The 19,125-nt window shown below is 50.0% G+C and overlaps 2 protein-coding genes across 7 annotated transcripts in view; both read right to left on the reverse strand.

The window, feature by feature from the left end:
• PLCG1 (phospholipase C gamma 1) overlaps positions 1 to 2,923 on the reverse strand; it is a 42,429-nt gene extending 39,506 nt beyond the window's left edge. For 3 of the 4 annotated variants that reach the window (XM_058850235.1, XM_058850233.1, XM_058850234.1), the window contains exon 1: positions 2,636 to 2,922. In XM_058850235.1, the coding sequence (XP_058706218.1) occupies positions 2,636 to 2,837 (202 nt within the window). In that variant the 5' untranslated portion in view covers positions 2,838 to 2,922. Of the gene's footprint in view, positions 1 to 2,635 lie in introns of all 4 variants that reach the window. The other variant, XM_058850232.1, reaches the window with a different exon arrangement.
• Positions 2,924 to 7,484: 4,561 nt separating this feature from the next.
• The window catches only part of TOP1 (DNA topoisomerase I), a 66,276-nt gene continuing 54,635 nt past the window's right edge, over positions 7,485 to 19,125 (reverse strand). For all 3 annotated transcript variants that reach the window (XM_058850318.1, XM_058850320.1, XM_058850321.1), the window contains 11 exons: positions 18,809 to 18,931; positions 17,195 to 17,382; positions 16,422 to 16,566; positions 15,238 to 15,381; positions 14,008 to 14,193; positions 12,509 to 12,577; positions 11,786 to 11,900; positions 10,988 to 11,115; positions 9,823 to 9,917; positions 9,031 to 9,180; positions 7,485 to 8,893 (listed from right to left, as the gene is read on the reverse strand). In XM_058850318.1, the coding sequence (XP_058706301.1) occupies positions 8,791 to 8,893; positions 9,031 to 9,180; positions 9,823 to 9,917; positions 10,988 to 11,115; positions 11,786 to 11,900; positions 12,509 to 12,577; positions 14,008 to 14,193; positions 15,238 to 15,381; positions 16,422 to 16,566; positions 17,195 to 17,382; positions 18,809 to 18,931 (1,446 nt within the window). In that variant the 3' untranslated portion in view covers positions 7,485 to 8,790. The remainder of the gene's footprint in view (positions 8,894 to 9,030; positions 9,181 to 9,822; positions 9,918 to 10,987; positions 11,116 to 11,785; positions 11,901 to 12,508; positions 12,578 to 14,007; positions 14,194 to 15,237; positions 15,382 to 16,421; positions 16,567 to 17,194; positions 17,383 to 18,808; positions 18,932 to 19,125) is intronic.

A 19,125-nucleotide genomic window follows, 5' to 3' on the forward strand; every position in this document is an offset into this window, starting at 1 on the left:
ATACACTGTGGATATTCACCTGTTCTGAAATGGATAAAAACCCAGAATCATTCCTACTTAGATAATTAGCATGTATCCAGGGTGGTTTAAAACTCCATGGTGGTCTCCAGCTCTCAAGAAACACAAGAACATCCATTACTGACCCATGAGCACAGCAATCTTTGACCTGTAAGTCCTCAGACACTGTTTGGTGGAGATGCTGTTCCATGGGAAGGAACACCTCACCTCCTGACAGCTGGCTACTCTCCTCATAGTGCAAGCTGGGGCCAAACCAGTACCACCACAAAAATCAAGACCCAGTCTTCCTACCAGACCCAACCTACCTCTCGCTGTGCTGGCGTGGCTTGTCTTCATGTGAAGAACTGGATCAATCATTGCCCATGGTTGAAACTACCCTGCACTGAAAGTGATGAGCTCAACTCCAGATTACTTCACCCTCTGGTTCAAACCATGGCCATGGCAATCTTGGCCTTAAAGGGATGAGCCAGGAGGGGAATAGATTGGTGTATTTGCCACATGAAGTGGAGCTGTCACACACCTGGCTTTTCCCAGGCATCCTCTTTCTGCCCAGAAAGCACATCCAGATAAAAATAGGGAAGCTAGCCAAGAACCTAGTACTGCTGGCCATCGATCCTGTGGCTTTGCCTTGCCTGCCTAGAAACCCAGTCACTATTTGTGTACACAGGCTGGTATTTCCACCTGGAGCCTCACAGCTCTGTCCAGGAAGTATTAAAGCAAAACTCTGCTCCTCAGCCCTGCAAGCTCAGGGTGCTGGGTGACACCAGAGGAGGGGACTGAGGACAGGAGAGATGCTCTGGTGAGAGAGGATGCCGTGGGGAAAGCATCTGGCATCAGAGAGATGGGGCTGAAGATACAGCAGCTCCTCAGCCTGATATCCTCTGTGTCCAGCAATGATGTCCTTGCCCCTTGGGAGGGTCACACGTAATGTGGGAACACCATGAGCTTTGGGAGGCACATGTGGGGAACCCAGAGCCCAAAACCACCAGCCAGACAACCTGCCTGTGGCACAGTAGAGAAGCCCCAAGGAATTTTCCCCAGTGACATTAAAAGAAACACAATCATCTCGGTCCCTGGGACACTCTCTTTGCTTTCACTGGTCTGCTCAGTACAAGAATTCCTTGCAGGCTTTATCACTGTTAGGCCCACAGTTCTGGTACAGAAGCTGAAGTTCTCCAGATGTCCCCCAAGTTCAGCTCCCAGGTTACAGTGACACACCTAGGTCTGTCCCCAGGAACAATTGCCCATGCAGACACCAGTGGGGACCTCTGTCCACCACGGGCACACATGGTCTGGAGGCTCTGCCCGAGACCAGAATCTCCCCAGAAAAACCAACATTTGCTGTGCCTTAGTTTAAGAACAACTTAAGCCCAGGGTCAGTAGAATCCTGCTCTTTCCTCCCTCTCACACTGCCTCATCATTCCAGAGGCCATTCTAGGAAAGAGATGGGGGAGCTTCACATCCTCATGATGCTAAAGGACCCCAAGGCTGCCTCCACATCTGCCTGGAGACACCAGGGCAGGAGGTCTTGAAGGGACTTGAAGGGTCTTAAGGCAAACCAAAGCCCCAAACTGGCATTTTGTGGACCTGCCACAGAGATGTGGCCACCATCTCCATGCCCTTTCCTCATCTAAGCTCCTGGTACTAACAGCATCCCACCTTTCAACCCTGGACCAGCAGCACTTGCCAGGAGAGATGACAAGCCCTCCCTGGCCTTGCTGGGCCTCAGTCGCACCCCTGAGGATGGGGAAGGCCAGTGCCATGGCCAGTACCAGCTCTCCCACCACTTGGCCTTCGTGCACGTCCCCTCTTCCTTGCGTCCAGCACAAACAGAGACCCCGTCCTCGTGCTGGTGCACACGGGGAAGGGAAGGATAATTTGAGAAAGCCTGGGAAACCAACACCAAGAGTAAGAGAGCAGAGCGTGCCAGATCTCACCCCCTTCCCACCCCATCTTTCTGGCTTTACACTCAGGTTCCTTATGTATCCTTTCCTCTGTCCTCCTTGACCCCATCCAGCACAGGACCCCAGGGCTCGCCTGACCCTGTGCTATCACCCTCGGGCCGACGTGCAGAGGGCAATGGGGAAGACGACGGAACTACAGTACAACATTTTGGGTTGGTTTTCCTACTTTATAACCTTTTCCGTTTGGTCTCATCTGCTGCTCCGAGGTGCAACCGCAGAAGGGCTCACGCTAATCCTGCCTCCTTCTGAGGCTCCCTACAGCCCTTAGGTGCTGCTTGCCAAGGCACCACCCGGGAAAACACCTCGTTTATCCCAGGGGAAGTTTGGTGCCGAACAGGGATGCGGAAAGTTGGGAGGCGGCGCTGTGCGGGCGCAGTGGCGGTACCGGCCCGCGCATCCCCCGCGCATCCCCCGAGCACAGGGCGATCCGGGCCGGCCCCACGCTGGGACCCGCACCCCTCTCCGCCCCGCAGGCTGCCCGCGAGGAGATGCCGGCCACGGAGAGCGTGGAGGTTCATTATTTTTCTTTTTTTTTTTCTCCTTCCTCCTCGCCACCGAGCCCCCGGCGCTCCCGGGAGGGCTCCGGCCCCGCACCCCCGCCCGGGGAAGCGCAGCCCCTCGGCCGCCCCTTCCCGCGGGCTCCCCGCACTCACCGGCCCCCTCGACCTTCTCGGAGCCGCGGCTCCAGGTGACCTGCCGCGTCTCCAGCTTCACCTGGAAAGTTTTCCGCTCGGGTCGCTGCGACTTTTTGGAGTAGAAGAGGGTCATGACGGTGCCCACCTCCAGGCTGCGGCAGAGCTGCGCCGCCTCCGCCTCGCTGGGCGCCCCGGGGCCGCCGCCCGGCCCGGCCGCCATCGGAGCGGCGAACAAAGGGGAGCGGGAGCGCCCGAGCCCCGCCGCGCCCCGCGCCGCCGCCGCGGGAGGGGAGCAGAGGAGGAGGAGGAGGAGAGCGAGGAGGAGGAGGAGCGAGGAAGGAGGAGGGAGGAGGGAGGGGAAGGGGCGGAGCGTGGCCGGGGCGGGGGGCGGGCGCGGGGCGCGCAGCGCGGGGGCTCCGCGGGGGGAACCCGCACCCGGTGCTGCGGTTCGGGGACTCGGAGCATCCCTGCCCAGTGTCCCGCGGGGGGAACCTGCACCCGGTGCTGCGGTTCGGGAGCTCGGAGCATCCCTGCCCAGTGTCCCGCGGGGGGAACCCGCACCCGGTGCTGCGGTTCGGGGTCTCGGAGCATCCGTGCCCAGCGGGGCAGGGGCAGGTGGAGCCTTGCGTGGTGCGGGATGGCGGTACCGCAGCCCACCCAGCACGCCTGGGAACCGCGCCACCCCTCCGCGAACCACGGCTTACCGGGGGGGACAGGGGGACTCTGCACCCCATGGCTCTCCTGGGAGACCACCCTAAACCCCACAGGTCCCCACACACCCCACAGGATACTTCAGGGCCCCGGCATACACAGCAGGGTTTGCGTGAGATGCTGGCGCAATACATATGGGGTCCCAACGCTGCGTCCCACGGTGGCTTTTCCTGGGGATAGACCCCTCCTTACTGCTGCCGCTGGCACCATGGTGTGGCCAGCTCTGCGTTTGCTGTAGGTGCCTCCACACGGATGCCAGCTGGATCCGTGCTGGCACGGATGGGACTTGCAGGGTGGCCTGTGGCATCCTGCCCCTGGGGGATGTGTAGGGAGCCGGGGGTCACTGGACACTCTCCAGCTGCTCTCCGGCCCCACAAAAAAACAGGGTTAGAGACCACACAAAAGGAGAGTTAGCGAGGGGATAAGTGCTTGAATTGAGAAGCCTTTCAGTGCAGTTTGCTCCATTCATGTGGTTAAAGCCTGCAATTTCCCTTTCTGTGTGCCACTGAGCTTCTTCCCCGTGCTCTCCTTTCCATCAAGGCACTCCATGGCCCACTGGCTGCTCAGGCTATCCCATTTATATGTATAAATGTATACATACATATATATGTGTGTATAAATATACACACATGTATAAAATATGGGTTAATGCTTGGACCTGATGGCCTTAGAGGACTTTTCCAACTTCATTGATCCTACGATTTTTTTTCTCTTTCCCAAACTTCACGATTCTGTGAATACACACACGTACATACACACAGGCCCATGGCAAGGCAGCCTGTGCTCAGCAGTTCTTATCTCACCCCCCAGCTCATGGCTGGGACTGGGAGGGGCATCATTTTCTAAGTGAGGGGCCCATCCCTGAGTGGATCCCACATGTGAGCAGCTCCCTCTGTCCTACTGCTTCGCCTGCCTCCACAGGGACATTCCCCAGCACACACAGTAGGAGCCCTAAAAGGTTGTTTAGGATCCTACCTGGCATCTGGATATCAAACAGGCAAGGACAGACACACCGGAGCGAGAGCCTGCCGTGGTAGAAATGAGCAGTGTACAACGGCACTGTAAGGATGCTGGGGATGTGCTCAGCTGAGCCAGAGCTTCTGGAGCCTGTGCTTGGTGCGGGCACAGCCCTCTGGGCCTCACTCTCTCCGGGGTGAGCCACCGTGGCCTCTGGGGAAGTTGCTCCTGGGTTGTGGAATGGCCTCGCTTGGGACCGGCAGGAAGCAGCCGGCTCCCAGTGGTCCTAAAATAGCTGAGCATTATGGGCACACCCTTGTTTTTTGAGGGCAAAACCTGAGAAGGGAGTGTGGCCATCGAAGGAGCAGAGAAGGTTACTCCGTCTGTCCCAAGCACTGCCTGTTCCTGCTGATGGGGAGCACCCGGCAAGGTGTGTCCTCAGCTCCGGAGCTCAGGGCGGCTGGGGCCAGCATGTGGAGGATGTGGTTCACAATGAGCTGTTTGTGATGGATATTTTTTATTTTCCAAGTTTGACTGATCACCTTTTAACCTTGCATTAGCTCTCTAAGATGCTACATGCCAAGGAATTCCACTGTTAAATTTGACAGCACAGGAAATTCGACAGCCTTTGTGTGCCTGCTGCCTGACAGCCCCATTTGGTGGTCCCAGCTCCTGTACCAGCCAGGCTGTGAACAATCACCCCCATCCCTCAGGTCAGCAAAACTTCCATTTATATTCCTGTTTTGCTTTTGAAGAAATTCCCTGGATTGTGTTTATCATGTGGCTGTGAAAACCTGGGGGTTCTGCAATATCCCCTTGCAAACACCTCAAGGAAAAGGGGGATTTTCCCCTCGGAGTGGCCCCAGCACCTCCCCCTTCACATTTCCTAAGCACGGGATGCTATCTCCCATATCCTGCAGGATTCATGGAGCAGCTGCATCCTCCCACCAGGAACAGGCCAATGGCCAGGTGACCTCCGGCTTAAGGACATGCTCAAGGCCTGGGGAACAAAATCCAGGGAAAATCTGAGACCACCCCACAGGCAAGTTCAGGGGGTCCCTGCAGCCCAGCAGCCTCTGGCACCACGGTCTGGGGATGGATACATCCCTGTCCTGCCCTGGGATCACACACTGACAGGAGGTGCCGATACTCATCCAAAACAGCAGTGCAGTCCCTGGGAGAGATGCCCCTCTCGGGTTATTTATTCATTCCTGCTTGCTCTGCGCTACCTGGGGTGGGAAAAGACAACAGCAGCTGAGAAAATCCCCACGGGGGAAGAGCTTCCCTGGCGCTGCAGGAGCAGGATCTGGAGGGCCCTGAGGGAAGGTGCTGGGAGCTGCCCGGGCTGGTGCTGGCAGATGCGGTGTTGTGTCGGGGATGGAAAGCAGAGCCGCCCGGGGCTCGGGAGCTGCTGCGGATGCTGGCGCGGTGCCGGCCCCGTGCCGCACGCTCTCCGGGGAGCTGGGCAAAGCCGTGCCCGCAGGCTGCCTCCCCACACAGCCCCTGCCCCTTCCAGGCATTGTGAGATCCCTCTGGATGGCACCTGCTGAGAAACCCACTGCAGCTCCGGGTTCCCTGTCCCCACTCCCCAGCGCTGCGTGGGGAGCATGCGCTTTTTTAATATCGAATTCACCTGGTTTCAATTTTCAACCCTGGAATCCTTAAGATTTCAAGGGGGATGGGGCTGCATCCTGCAGGGCTTTGCACCTCCCCTTGGCTGCCAGGCCCTGTCCATGGGCTTGATGCACCAGATCCAGTTCAAACCCATTTTACCTTCCTTCTCCACCAGTCATATCACTGCTGCCTCAGTTTCCCTGGCTGCCAAACACAGGCCTTGTTGTGGGACAGGAAAGCCCAAGTGGGGTGGTGGCAGTGGGGCAGGCGAGCACAGGCGCTGCAGTGGAGGGATGCAAGACAGGATGTGGCACGTTTGTGGCCATTTCTCTGTTTGCACAGTGAGTCAGTGGGGTCTGGGGATTCTCCATGGAAAGCGTGGGGTGTGTGGTCCTCACCCTGCTGTGCCACAGGGAAAAACACCCGATTAAACCCTTCTCAGCTCCCTGAGGGACAGAGCCTGTGCTCCCCAGGACTAGGAGGGAGCTGAGTGCATTTCCAAGGGTGGATTTGCACCAACATCCTTCTCCTTCTTGCAGACACACAACACACACTCCAGCCTTGGACACCAGCCTGGCCTTGCACTTCCAGACAGAGCAGAGCTCTCCCAGCCTGGCCAGAGCAGCCCTCCATGCCCAGGGAGAAGGTGGATCTGCCACCAGCAATGCTCAGCTGGGGGATCCCCTCTGTGGGAAAGCATCTCTTCCCACTGCATTCCACAATTCCCCGTTCAGTGGTGTAAGATACTGGAATTTGTAAGATGTGGGATAATTGGGCCAGGTCTGCAGGCGGGAAGGAGGGCTGTATAAATAGAAATGATATTTTTACAGGCTGCATTGTTCAGGCACGGGCAGGTCGGGAGCACAATGAGCCCCTTTCCCTCTCTGCTGGCATTTTCACCACTGCACCTTGGAAAGGCCCCAGAGAGCGAACGGCAACTCCTGCCAAATTCCAAGTCTGTGCAGCCACAACAAAGTGCCTGGAAGATCGCAGGGAGCAGCAGGAAGCCCTGCTCAGGGCTGGCTGCCCAGAGGCTCCTCAGCTGGCTGAGCCTGACCCCACAGCCACCCTCGGGGGTCGGGGAGCCCACCCCAGCTCTGGGGTCACGGGGAGGTGCTTGCAGAGGAGCCAGGGCTGTGTCTGCTCCACAATCCCCAAGGACACCAGGGCTGCTCCCAATGCTTGGGAGGAGAATGCATCCATCACCCATGTCCCTGCCCAGCCACGAAGGGGAAGGGAGCTGCTGTCCCTCCATCCTGCTCTGGGCAGAGGGCTGGGGCTGAATAAAAGGCAGCAGAGAAACCAGAAAAGCAGCTCTGGTGTCACTGCATCCCCCTGCTCTCTGCTGTGCTGGGCAGAGCTTTTCCCAGGACAAAGCAAACCGTGACCTGTGCCTGCCTGGAAACCACAGTGACCACCACAGAGGGTGCAGCACAATCACAGCAAGGCAGGGATGGGCCACATCCTTCAGGGAATTCCTGCTGGGGCTGAGAACAGGAACTGCACCCCACCATCTCCCCCAGCCCAGCGACCACGGGGGCCCCGCGTCCAGGGCCGGAGGTGAAAGAACACAGAGACACCAACACTCAGTTAAGTTGTAGGAATTTATTTTAAATAACCTACAGTTGATTAAAAGGGAATTCATGATAAAAATAGAAGATACTTGTTGAGGAAAGGCTGCAGGAAATGGTCTTGCACACACACTACGCTAACAATGCCTCTAAGACTAATGATTATAGCAAAAAAAGGTTTCACATTAAAATTCTGCTTTTTAATTTTTTAAAATTTTTTTACACAATTACAAAAGAAAAAAATAAAAGCCCTAAAATCTTGATTATTTTCCTTTTTTGGACCAATGCTCATTTCCCTCGAAATTTATTGACCTGTGAAACTTCTTTTTACACAATAAAATCTTTCAAGTAAAAGAGGGGAGTTGGGCTTAGAAAAAAAGGTGGGGGGGAAAGGTAAAACAGTCTGACAAACCTAAAAAGTAGATAATTGATGGAAGTGTACAGAGCATGTTCAGAACAAAGGGTGATGGGAATGTCATTTGTTTCAAATTTCACTTGTCCTCAAATTCCACACACATCTTTCCATCACACGGCCCCCTCCCCCCACCCGCTCCCCAAACCTACACGATCTTTAAGATCATAAAGAAAGAAAACTGTTTAAATATTTTAAAATAATTAAAAAGAAATAAAAATTCACATTTAAAATAGGAACACTCAAGTCAGGAGGCCGATTTCCCATCATGATTTGCTCTGAACAATTGTGGTGGATATTTGTAATTCATGTTCCAATGCCACGACTGTTTCAAGTGACAAATTGAAAAAATTTGGGTATTTCCATGACTATAGTGACAGCTGTAACAGGTGCGTTGGGTTCCTTAAGTTTTGTTTATTTGTTAAATTCTGAAATGGGGCGGGAGGGGGAGGGGAAGGGCAGGGGTTAAGGAGTCCATTTTCTATTAAAATATAGAAGTTATTGCAAAACCCTAACTGTAAAAACGCACCAATATAATTGGATTTTGTATACAGTAGCTAAAGATTCCCACGCTCTCAGTGTGATGGTGAATTTGCCTGGCGGAAGGTTGACAAATCCCCCATCCACTTGCCCTGCCTCAAGAGAAAAACCACACAAACCAGACAGCTAGAATTTGGATCTCTGAAACATTTTTTAAATAAGTTGTCCATAGGACAACTGGCTCAGCTCCTTTAAGATATTTCCAGGTTATGCTTTCTGCAAGATGTTGGCTGTTTTATCTGATGCTCACTTGCCCCTTTCTTCCCCCTTCCCCAGCATCCAAGGACAAGTAAGGCTCACAGTTTATCAATCTCCCTAAAAACCAGGCTACTCCCTTTTCCCATAAAATTCAGCTCAATAAAAACAGGTTAAAACTCATAGTCTTCCTCTGCCATGTCGATAGCCCAGGCAAATTTCTCTCGCTGGGTTTTGTTATAAATCTTCTCTATAGGAATTCCCCACTTCTTACACCTGCAGGAGAGGAGATGCTGTTAGAGTTAGGGATAAAAGCAAGGCCAGAGACCCTGCCCTTGTTGCTATGTGGGGGGACAAGACAGAGGTGAAGGGGTGGGGTGGATCACCCCAGCACAGCCCAGGCAGGTGCTTACCAAGCAACAGAGATCCTGGGATCCAGATAGTTGAGTTTGGAGGTGCCCAAAGCAATCTGCTTGTTCTCCTCCCTATCTGTAGCCTGAACCTCCAGCTTCATCAGTTGCTCCTCGATCCTCTGCACTGCTTTCTTCTTGCTCTCCACTGTCCTGGGGTGGCAAAGAACAAAGCACTGAACTGATGCCCTACCAGCAGTGTGAGAACCCAAAGGGATTCTGCTCGAGGTAAGCAATGCCACCAGCCACACAGGGCAGCTGTGTCAGCACAGATGGTGGCAACACAGTCAGCACATGCAATTAAGAACTGACATTTTCCAAGAGGCAGAGCAGGAATCTTAAGCAGCAGTTTTGTTTTAAAGGGTTGGAAGCAACAGCCTGAACTGTTCTGATGCTACACCCACTCCCAGAGCAGCCCATCTATCCCTCAGTAAGTCATGCTGTGATCCTGCTCCCAGAGCTCCTGTAACTCAGCTCCCCCGTGCAGAACTCACGGAGGTGCCTGTGCAGTAATTATTTGTGCAGCCCTGGCTCCCCAGGAAGACAGCAATGCTGCACACTGGTCCTGGGCAGCAGCAGGGTGGGTGAGCACTGGCAGAGGCTCAGCTCTGAGGGCTGGGCATGAGTGACCACATCAGGAACTGCAGGGTCAGACCACTCCACAGGGGGCCATTTCTCCATGCACAGAATGAAAAGGGCAAAAGAAAGCCTTCCAAATCACAGGCCAGGAAAGTGGAATATGGGGTGAAGGACCCCTTCTGGGGGTATTGCACAGCCCAGTAACAACAGCCTTACTTTTTAGACTTCTCATCCCTCCGGACCTTGGCATCAGCTTTGGCGCTTTTCAGTTCCCTCCTGGCATCAGCTAATTGCTCCTTCTTGGCATCAATCTAGGAGAGGCAAAACCAGATGGCAGCGCTGAGAACAAGCTGCTGACAGCTGTGTCAGTCACCCCTGGGCAGCATGACCCAGGAAGCCACTTTGTGACCATGTTCAGAATCTATCAGCAGTAAGACCCACTCCTGCAAAGCAATCCAGCCAGTGGCCACTGCACAGCCAAGTGTGGTGAGATACCACCCTCAGAAAACAGGACCTCACTCATTTCCAAAGACAAGCTCTGCTGGGTGCTTTCTCACACAGCTACAACCATGCAGGCCAAGGAATTGGCTTGCTCTGGCCTGGCCAACAAACCCCTCCTGGCAGCGTGTTTGCCTTCACTGCAACCCAACACTACCAGCTCTCTGATGGCTACATGGAAGGATGATGATCCCTAATTCCTCAGCAGGAATCAGCCCCAAATCTTACACGCTGAAAGGTGTTAATGCTTCAGGCAGCTCTTCAGTAAGCTTGGGATTCAGGGAGATTCAGTACTTGCGGCCCCTGTTCAATCACTCCCCTTAAACATCCCCAAGCTCTAGGATCTAGGGTGAAGGCAGCCATGTTAGGGGTTATGGAAGCAGGGAACACTGCAGTGCCAAAACAGAACTCTTTATTGTGAGGGTCACTCTAAAGCCAGACCAGGAACTGACCTAACCCCTTTGGACCTCATGGCCTTCACCAGAAACAATCTGCAAAGAGGTCAGGCCAGAGGGGCATCATGTACTATGTACACACAGACAGTGGCCTGGGATTCACACAACAGCGGTGGATGCCCACTCCAGGTTCTTTAGGGGACACAGATCAGAGCCAGAGACTGCTGCTCTCAAGTTTCAAATGCAGCAGAACACACAGCTATAGGATGAAGGCAGAAAAAGGGCCTGGTGTTGTTCTTTACAGGTAAAAAACAACTCAAGAGAAGCCCCTTCCAGCTCAGCACTCATCTCCGAGCAGGTCCATCTCTGATGCACACCACTGATTCCTGACAGGGAAAAGCAGGCCCTGCTTTCACCCCAAGGGAAAGGACTGACTGAGATGCAGCACTTGGAGCCCTGCTGCCCCAGAGCTGGGCAGGGGGAGGTACCTTGCTCTGCAGATTCATCATGGACTTCTCGAAGGTTTTGGGTGGAGCTCTCTGGTGGTTACACAGAATGGCCACCGCTCTGTTGGCACGGTTGTAGGAGAGGATCTTTGCTGGGATGTTGTCATCCGCTGTGAAGGACAGGAGAGTGGTGAACAAGTGAGTTCTCCAGGGTGTGGTGCCCCAGCCAGTGTCCCACAGCCACTGCAGAACCAGCCTTCCCCTCCTATGGCCTGTCTCAGCACCACTCCAACTACAGTCCCAAGCCTGGCCACTTCACCCCAGCCCCTAACCCTTTCTGGATGTTTTTCATCACTGCTGACACCATCTCAACAGAGGGGAAGCAGAGCCAGAGCAGGGGACAGTGGGACCACCCTGCCCAGGACACCGTAGGGCTTCACAGGTCCAACGTGGCCACTTGGTAAAGCTGCAAAGTGCAAGGCAGCACAGGGGCTGAGGATGAGCAGCCAAGAAACATGGGGCAGTTACACATGCATCTGTCTTGCCTGTCATCAACAGAAAGCAAACAGATTTGGTAAAGGATAGGCATAACCTGGAAAGCACACCCTGCTGTGCTCACAAGTCAGTTCTGTTCTGCCCCAGTGCTGAGCTGCTCAACTACCCCGAAAGTCTGTCTGACAACAGATTTTTGGTCAGACCTCAGCTGCCTGACATTTGCACTGGGAGAACTGTAACAAGGAAGTGGTGAACAGATATAAAACTTGGGGCTCAGCCAAGGAAGCCAGGTCGGTATCACAGGGTAAGATCTGTTCCCCTCACAGCTTCAGGGGCAAGACTTACGATTAGTGAGCTCCTTGAGCTGCTGCTGTAGCGTGATGGAGGCATTGTAAGTACGGAATACCTTGGCTGTCAATCCCTCCATAAGGTCTTGAAGGTGTTTATTTAAGATACTGGTCTAAAGAAGCAGAAAGGAGATGACAGTGAGCATTAGGAATGACTACAGTGTTTGTGAAACCCCTGGATCCATGGCTGACACAGATGTGCAGCTCATGGCTGAGGCCTGGTGTACTCAGATCTGACCACAACAAAATAGCCACAGCTTTACTGAAACCACAGTAAAAGTGAACAAAGAACCAACAAGTATTAGATTGGTAACAAGTACCACAAGTGGCCAAAAAGGATGTCTTTGGTGGGGAGGTTTTGGTTTCCAGCAACAATAAACATGCCTGGACCACCACAGTGCTCCCACAGAGCCAAGTGTGCAAACAGGGAAGGCATGTGAAAATCTGTCACCTCACACATTCATCATCTCTCAACTCTGATAAAACCTCTCCAGGTCAGAGCCAGGCAGGCTCACCAGGACCAAGGCCCATCGCTTTGGGAACCTGTGGGCACAGTGGATAGTTCAGACACCAGACTGAGACAGACTCTCACTGCTTTGAGGCTGCTCTGGAAGAAAAGTTCCACTGAAACCATTTCTGGAACGGAGCAGCTGTTACTGCCTGGTGCAGAGCAAGCCCGTTCAGGGTCCTCCACCTCCCTCAGCATGAACTATGTGCTTACATTGAGGCGGTCAAAGAGGTCATCCTCAGGCTGCTTGTTCTCCATGAACAGCTGAAGATTCTTAAACACCTGCAGGAAAAGAAAACCAGGAACATCAGGCACACAGACCAGACAGCACTGGGCAGTACCAAGTTGTATGAGAGCAGTCTGCCAGGGAAGTCATCACTGCTTCCAGGGAACAGTGCTGGATGTACTTGCCATCAGGCAAAGACCCATCTCTCAATGCCATGCTTGTGCTGCAGGTTCCTCCCCAGCAACAGGAGTTCTAAGCCTTCAATGCCCTCTCATCCTTTCAGCCAAAATTACAGTCAGGAGACTTGACTGCTCTGCTGTACCTGCCTAACAGAGAAAGAGACCCTAAAGCTGCTGTCTTTTCCTTACTCTCCCACTATTACTTGAGCATTTCCCATGGACTGAAGCTCCAAGAAACCAACCCTCCTCACTGCTGCATTGTTTCATACAATTTCATCCCAAACATATTCCACTGGGGTAGGGAGAATAATCAAAGCATCTTTGATTATAACAGAGACCACAAATCCCAGCTCTGCCTGCTCCAATTCTCCAGCTTCTCAACAACACACGTTCTTCTACAGATACCCAATATACAAAGATTTCTAGTTCCACAATAATCAACTCCCCATTTTAAGCACTGAAAAAATACCAAGAGATACCAATAAATTTAAATAGAAAAATGTTTTCTTCTTTACACAGGGAGACAAGAATTCCAGCACACATTAATTTCCAGAGCAACAGTAGTTTGATTTTTTTTTTAGTTGTTTTGTTCCTCAAGGGGCCAACATTTACTGCTGACTGTCATGACAATTACCACAGTATTATACACAGGGTATCTAACTCAGACCACAGAGCTGTGGGCCAGATGCAAAGCTGTTACACCCACAAAAACATTTTGGATAGTGCCCTCCAGGTTCATGCTGCTGGACAGGGATTGATTCTGAAATGAGGCCAAAATCACAGCAAATTTGAAACTGGTGGATGACAGAAATAAAGGAATTGACATGGCATAAGAAGTCTTGGCTGGCAGACACCCAAGTTCATGGGCCAGAGGTATCAGGCACCTTCTCCATATGCTCTGGAGACAGAGGTGCCTATTATCAAAGCCCCAATCAAACTGCAGCTCTGCCAGTGCCAGCAGTATTTCAGAACCATTTATGGTGTTACTTGTCACATGGGCCTGCAACTCCACCATCTATAGGTGACAAAACCAACTCTGACAATGAGACTGAGACCCAGGAAGCTTCTCTAACACAGCTGTTACAGTTATGTCAACTCTTCACACTGAGACCACAGGGAAGAGCTGCAAGATGTCTGAACATTTCATCTGCTGGGCTGTGTTACACCACAAGGATGTCACATTAACTGACTTATTTTCTGGCTCGGTATCTGAGCAGTGATAAAGCAACCTGTTAATGCCACCCAGACTGTGCTGATCACATCTCTGTGCTATTCAGTCTGTGTATGTGCTTGTGGAGGTGCCTTACCCTCTTCTCCACAGGGACTTTGTTGTAGTATCGGATGGAGTCCTTCCCGAGGAAGTCGAACTCAACCACGTATTCCTGCCCATCCAGCTCAGGATGCAGCTTGATGTGCTCTACTCTCAGAGAGCAGCAGCCCACGGTGTCAGCTGTCTCTCCTTCTTCTTTTTCATTACCAGCTCTCAGGGCAAGCTACATTTATATCAAGACAAGAGAGGTAAGGAATTCAAACTGTCCCCAGAAAAGAGAGATGCTGCAAACCTTCAGATACAGGCCTAGAACCAGCAGTGTCCAAAGGAGTGTATCTCCTTTTTTTTAATAAGTTTAAGCCAGGATCCTCTACCAACTTTTGCTCATTGAGTAACTCAAACTGATTTACTGAGTGAGACAGTTCTGACTAAAGAAAATTTATTTCAAGAAGTGTGGCAGTTTTTAAAAATCAAATTGACTTCCACGTGAACTCTACTTGAAACAATTCATATGGTTCAGTTGTTCATCTTCTATGATTCTACCTATTCACTGCACACTAAATACATTTCAAATAGCATACAGGTTATATAAATATTGACTTGTATAAATTATCTAAAGGCTACATTTGGCTGCATAAAAACACATATTTTAACAGTGCTGGCTAAAACAATTTCTAACTTTTGAAATCTTCAGTGGTCATATGAAACCACAATTTTTCACATCAAAGTTCCCTTGTTTACATCAAACCATTTGGAACAAAACCTGTTAATTTAGTTAGTCAAGACACCTACTATGCTACTAGGGAACAGCTCTCTGGGAACTGGTTTTATGTTGCTTTAAATGCATCAACACAACTGCAGTTTTCTTTATGCTGTGGTGAAAAAATTAACATAATTGCAAAACCTCACAACTGTGACCACATACTGAAGAGGTGACAAACCAGCAGAAATTCCCAGCAGGAAAAGTGGAACAGCTGGAGACAAAAGGCCTACACAAATTTCCCAGTAATCCAACTGGGTGATTCTGGAACCAGGCTGTGAGCCTTGCCTGAACTAAACAATGCTGCCTGAAATAGCCGTGTTTAGTACAATAGTTCATTGCTCTGGATTGCAGGTAATGGGAAGGAAAAGGAGCCTGCCTGCCCACCAGGAAGTCTCAGGATACCTTAGTAAATGGGCTCAATTCTGCCTTCAAGACAAACACACAGCATTCCCAAGCACTCCCAGCAGGACAGGGAAGGTGGGAGGGCCAAGGAAGGAGGCTCACCTTATCGATGAAGTACAGCGCCACAGCCCTCTGCCGTACTTTCATCTCTTTGGATTTCCAGTCTTCTCGGTATTGATTCCGGATTTTATCTACACACTTCTTCAACCTCCGAGCTGTCTCGTACTTCTGCCAGTCCTTCTCGCCCTGCAGGGAAATTGGAACAGAGTCAGCACTACAGAGCAGGCAGAGGACTGGCTCCAATCTGCATCTCAAGGCTTTGCAAGCCTGTGTGTGGCAAATGGCCTCGCTGTACAAAAGTGCTGAGATGCTGCTGCTGCTGCACAGCTCAGCTTCACACTGTGCTGCCACACAGCTGCAGGTCATTCAGATTTCCATGATGTTAAATACTTCCATGGAAGGAACTAGAGAGAGACACAAAAGATACATCTTCCCTGCTTCTCAAAATACAAATGGTTTCCTTTGCTTTATTCAGATGGCACTTATGTTCTTTCAGCTGTGTAATTAACTACCCATAAAAGGCAAAAGCAACATCAACAGTTCATCATCATTGTTATACATCCAAGACAGAGCAAAAAGAGGGTAGGAATTCACAAGGAATATAGATATTTTTCCTCCTCTATTTGTAGGACAAACTCCTTGTTTCCAATCCAGGAAAAAATCTCTCAAAAAAGACTTCATGAAAGGAGCTTAAATTCTTGCTTTTATGGACTTGATCCACAGACTGAGTATTTGCTCCCACAGCAGGAGTTTGTTTTCCTTCAGTCATGAGCTCTTTACCAGCCTTCTCAGCCAGGAGCCTGGCTGGGCTTTTAATTTTACAAACAACTAATTAACAACCCATGGTTAGAACTTCACTACAATAGCAGGCAGGGGAAGTTAAGACCAAATGTATGTGAAATATCCACCAGAGCAAGACTGTTCTTGGATAAATCGTTTCATTTTAGGTTTACAGAGGTTACAAGATTTCTTCTAGAAATGACACAATGATGCTTTTCGGGAGACACTTTCCAGATTCCACCTGCTCTGCTGGACAGAAACTGTATCCCCTCTTTCCAAGGGGGAACAGAAGCACAGAAGCTTCCCTATGTTTTTCAACCACTATAGGATGGAACAATCAGGCAGCTTTACCTCCTATCTCTTTCCTAACCCAAGAGCTCCATTTGCTTCCTGGAAACATGACCAGGAAGATTGCTTCAGTTTTGTTTTTTTAACTGGATCTTTACCTTAATTCTTGAGCTAGGGTTCAACATGATGTATTTGATAGAGCCTTGGATGTTCTCAGTCCATGACACCAGCCAGGTCACCTTGTTATCATGCCGGACCTCCTTCCACTTGTGTCCTGGTGGAGGGGCAGGGATTTTGGAATCCCTACAGAGAATTAGGAAACAGACAATAAAAGCTATTTAAAGAAAATCTCACCAACATCAAAAAAAGAGAAGGTAATGAAGTGCATTACACAAAGGAAGTGTAGGGAAAGGAACAGAGGCAACAGAAGTGCATTATCTCCACAAGCAGGAAACCAAGTAAATCAAAATGAACAAAGATCAGGGATGTAACTGTTACCAGCAAGTACTTGCTGAAGAATTATACTGTAGGTGGCACACATTGCTAGGACCAGTTTTTATCTGTGAACACTGTAATAGTGTGGACACTTATGAGGACTAGAGAGAGTGGTGAGAAGCCCACCAACCCTAGCCTTCAACATCAAGCAAGGGCAACCTATGTAGAAGAAAATGATTTTCTGGAAATACTAGCAGGGAAGGCAGTTTAAGCAGATGTAGGCTGTAGGCGTGAGGAGGAAAATATGTTGTAAAAGTTCTACATGAAACCCATGATTGCCTTGCTCAGTCTTTGCTTTTATGACTCAGTTTCTTATCCATATGAGAACAAGATAAGCTGCATCACTAGTTCTACATATTTGAGTATCAGCTTATACAGGGTTTTAAAAAATGAGCTCTAGAAAGCAAAGGCAAGGTGTGAAGCATGCACTGCTCACTTGCTGCAGTTAATGATGATGTCTTCAGGCATGATGCGTCTCTTCAACATTCCCATTTTGGGATGGTTCCCACGACCTCGGAAGAGACCTGGGGGTTCAATCTTAAAGTTGGCAATCCTCTCCTTGTGGTTGTCCATCACACAGTAACCATACTCCTTCAATAGCCGCTCGTTCTCCTCTTTGATTTTCTGGGAAAAGCCAAAAGCAAAGATGACATGGCACACGCAGCACCACACGCACCTTTATATGCCAAGGCTTGAAAAATTTTTATACTTGTGACACACTAATGCTTAAGACCCAACCAAAAACCAGATCCCATCATGGCAAGTGTATCAGACTGGCCAGAAAAAGAATTCATAAAACACACACAGCACAAATAAACTGGAGAAAAGAAAGAATGTGTAAAAACTCTCTGAAAAGTTTTATTTCAGGAGAACAGATCAGTGCTGATGAAGGCAGCTACAGTGCCACAATAGAGGTGGGTATCTCTATCCATATGTCTCAGCTTCAAGGGTATCCCCAGCACAGTACTGCTATTTTCTATTTTATACTGAGCATTTGACGTCCACTGGACTTCCTATCTTGTTGTTTATATATAAAAATTCTTTGTATAAAAGACTTCTATGTTTGAAGTCAGCATCGGAAAGCAGGCAAAGGAATGTCTCCAGGCTGCTGCATGTCAAGCCTGTGTCAGCAAATGGTTTCACAAGGAGAACACAGTCTTCTAAGAAAGAATGTGCTGAGATTTCACTGCATACTTCTGTGCCTGAACTCTAATTATATAGAAGGAAAAATAAAAACATTGCAGCTCAAAATAAAACATCTGACCCACAGACAGCACTGCTGCACTGGCTAAGAAACAGAAAAGGCCACTTCTGCTCCATTTTAAGAGCTACCATGGACAGGAACTGAAGGGCTCACCCACATTTATCAAATGGAAATAGCAGGAAGACAAGGGTTCTCCATTTTGATGGGATCCCTCTGATCCCAAAGGCTGTAATTCCAAGCTGCCAGGCCCTTCACTCAAAGGATCACTACTAGAGCATTGCAGAAGATCAACTGAGAACGTGGGGAGTTTTCAACTTCCAACACCCACTGCAGTTAATTCTTAACCTATGAAACACTGTAGCCATGCTACTGGATAATAAAGTTCATTTTGTATTAAAAAAAACCAGCATTACTTGATGTTTAATATTTATTTTCTCATTTTATTCACTAATGCCATTGCTGCATTCTTTCCACCATCCTGATTTATTCCATCTTTAACTGAGAATCCACTGCTCATTATTTCCCAGGGACCAAAGAACCCAGAAGCAGCACCTCTGATTCTCTTTATTAACTTAAGCAGTTACTTAACTTTACTTAAGCAGCTACTTACTTAACTTTACTTCCTTAATCAGGATCAGCCCTATCAATATCATTTCAAGTCAGGATGAAGATTCAGCTGTAAACACAGTGCTTTGCCCTACCTGAGCTGCACAGTGCAGACTCCTACAGTTCACATGAAAGCTATCATCTGAAAGCTGGTGAAAAACACTGACGTACGCACAGCAAGGAGAATGACTGCACAAAGATGTTTACAACCACAAAGTCTCCTAGAATTCCCACTGGTACCTGTTTCTCCTCCTTGGACATCTGTTTCCTAGCTTCCGACTGAGCTTTGAAATACTGGCTCATGTGGGTGAAGTCACACTTGCTGAGGTTGGTGATAGTGCTCTTCTCTTCAGAGGTCATTTCCTTGCAGAAAGAAAGCAGTGCTTTAAGTTTACACACACAAAGTTTTCATGCATAGCAGAGCATACCCTACTCCAGGCAGCCTAAACAGAAACAACAGGCAGGTTCTCACAATAAACCCCTCAAGAATCCCCAAATTCTTGTACAGGCTCACTCCAGCTGAGGTCAAAGAGGAAAGGACAAGCAGCAGATCCTAT

This window comes from Poecile atricapillus, chromosome 15 (assembly GCF_030490865.1).
Source record: "Poecile atricapillus isolate bPoeAtr1 chromosome 15, bPoeAtr1.hap1, whole genome shotgun sequence".
In the NCBI taxonomy this organism is placed as follows: domain Eukaryota; kingdom Metazoa; phylum Chordata; class Aves; order Passeriformes; family Paridae; genus Poecile; species Poecile atricapillus.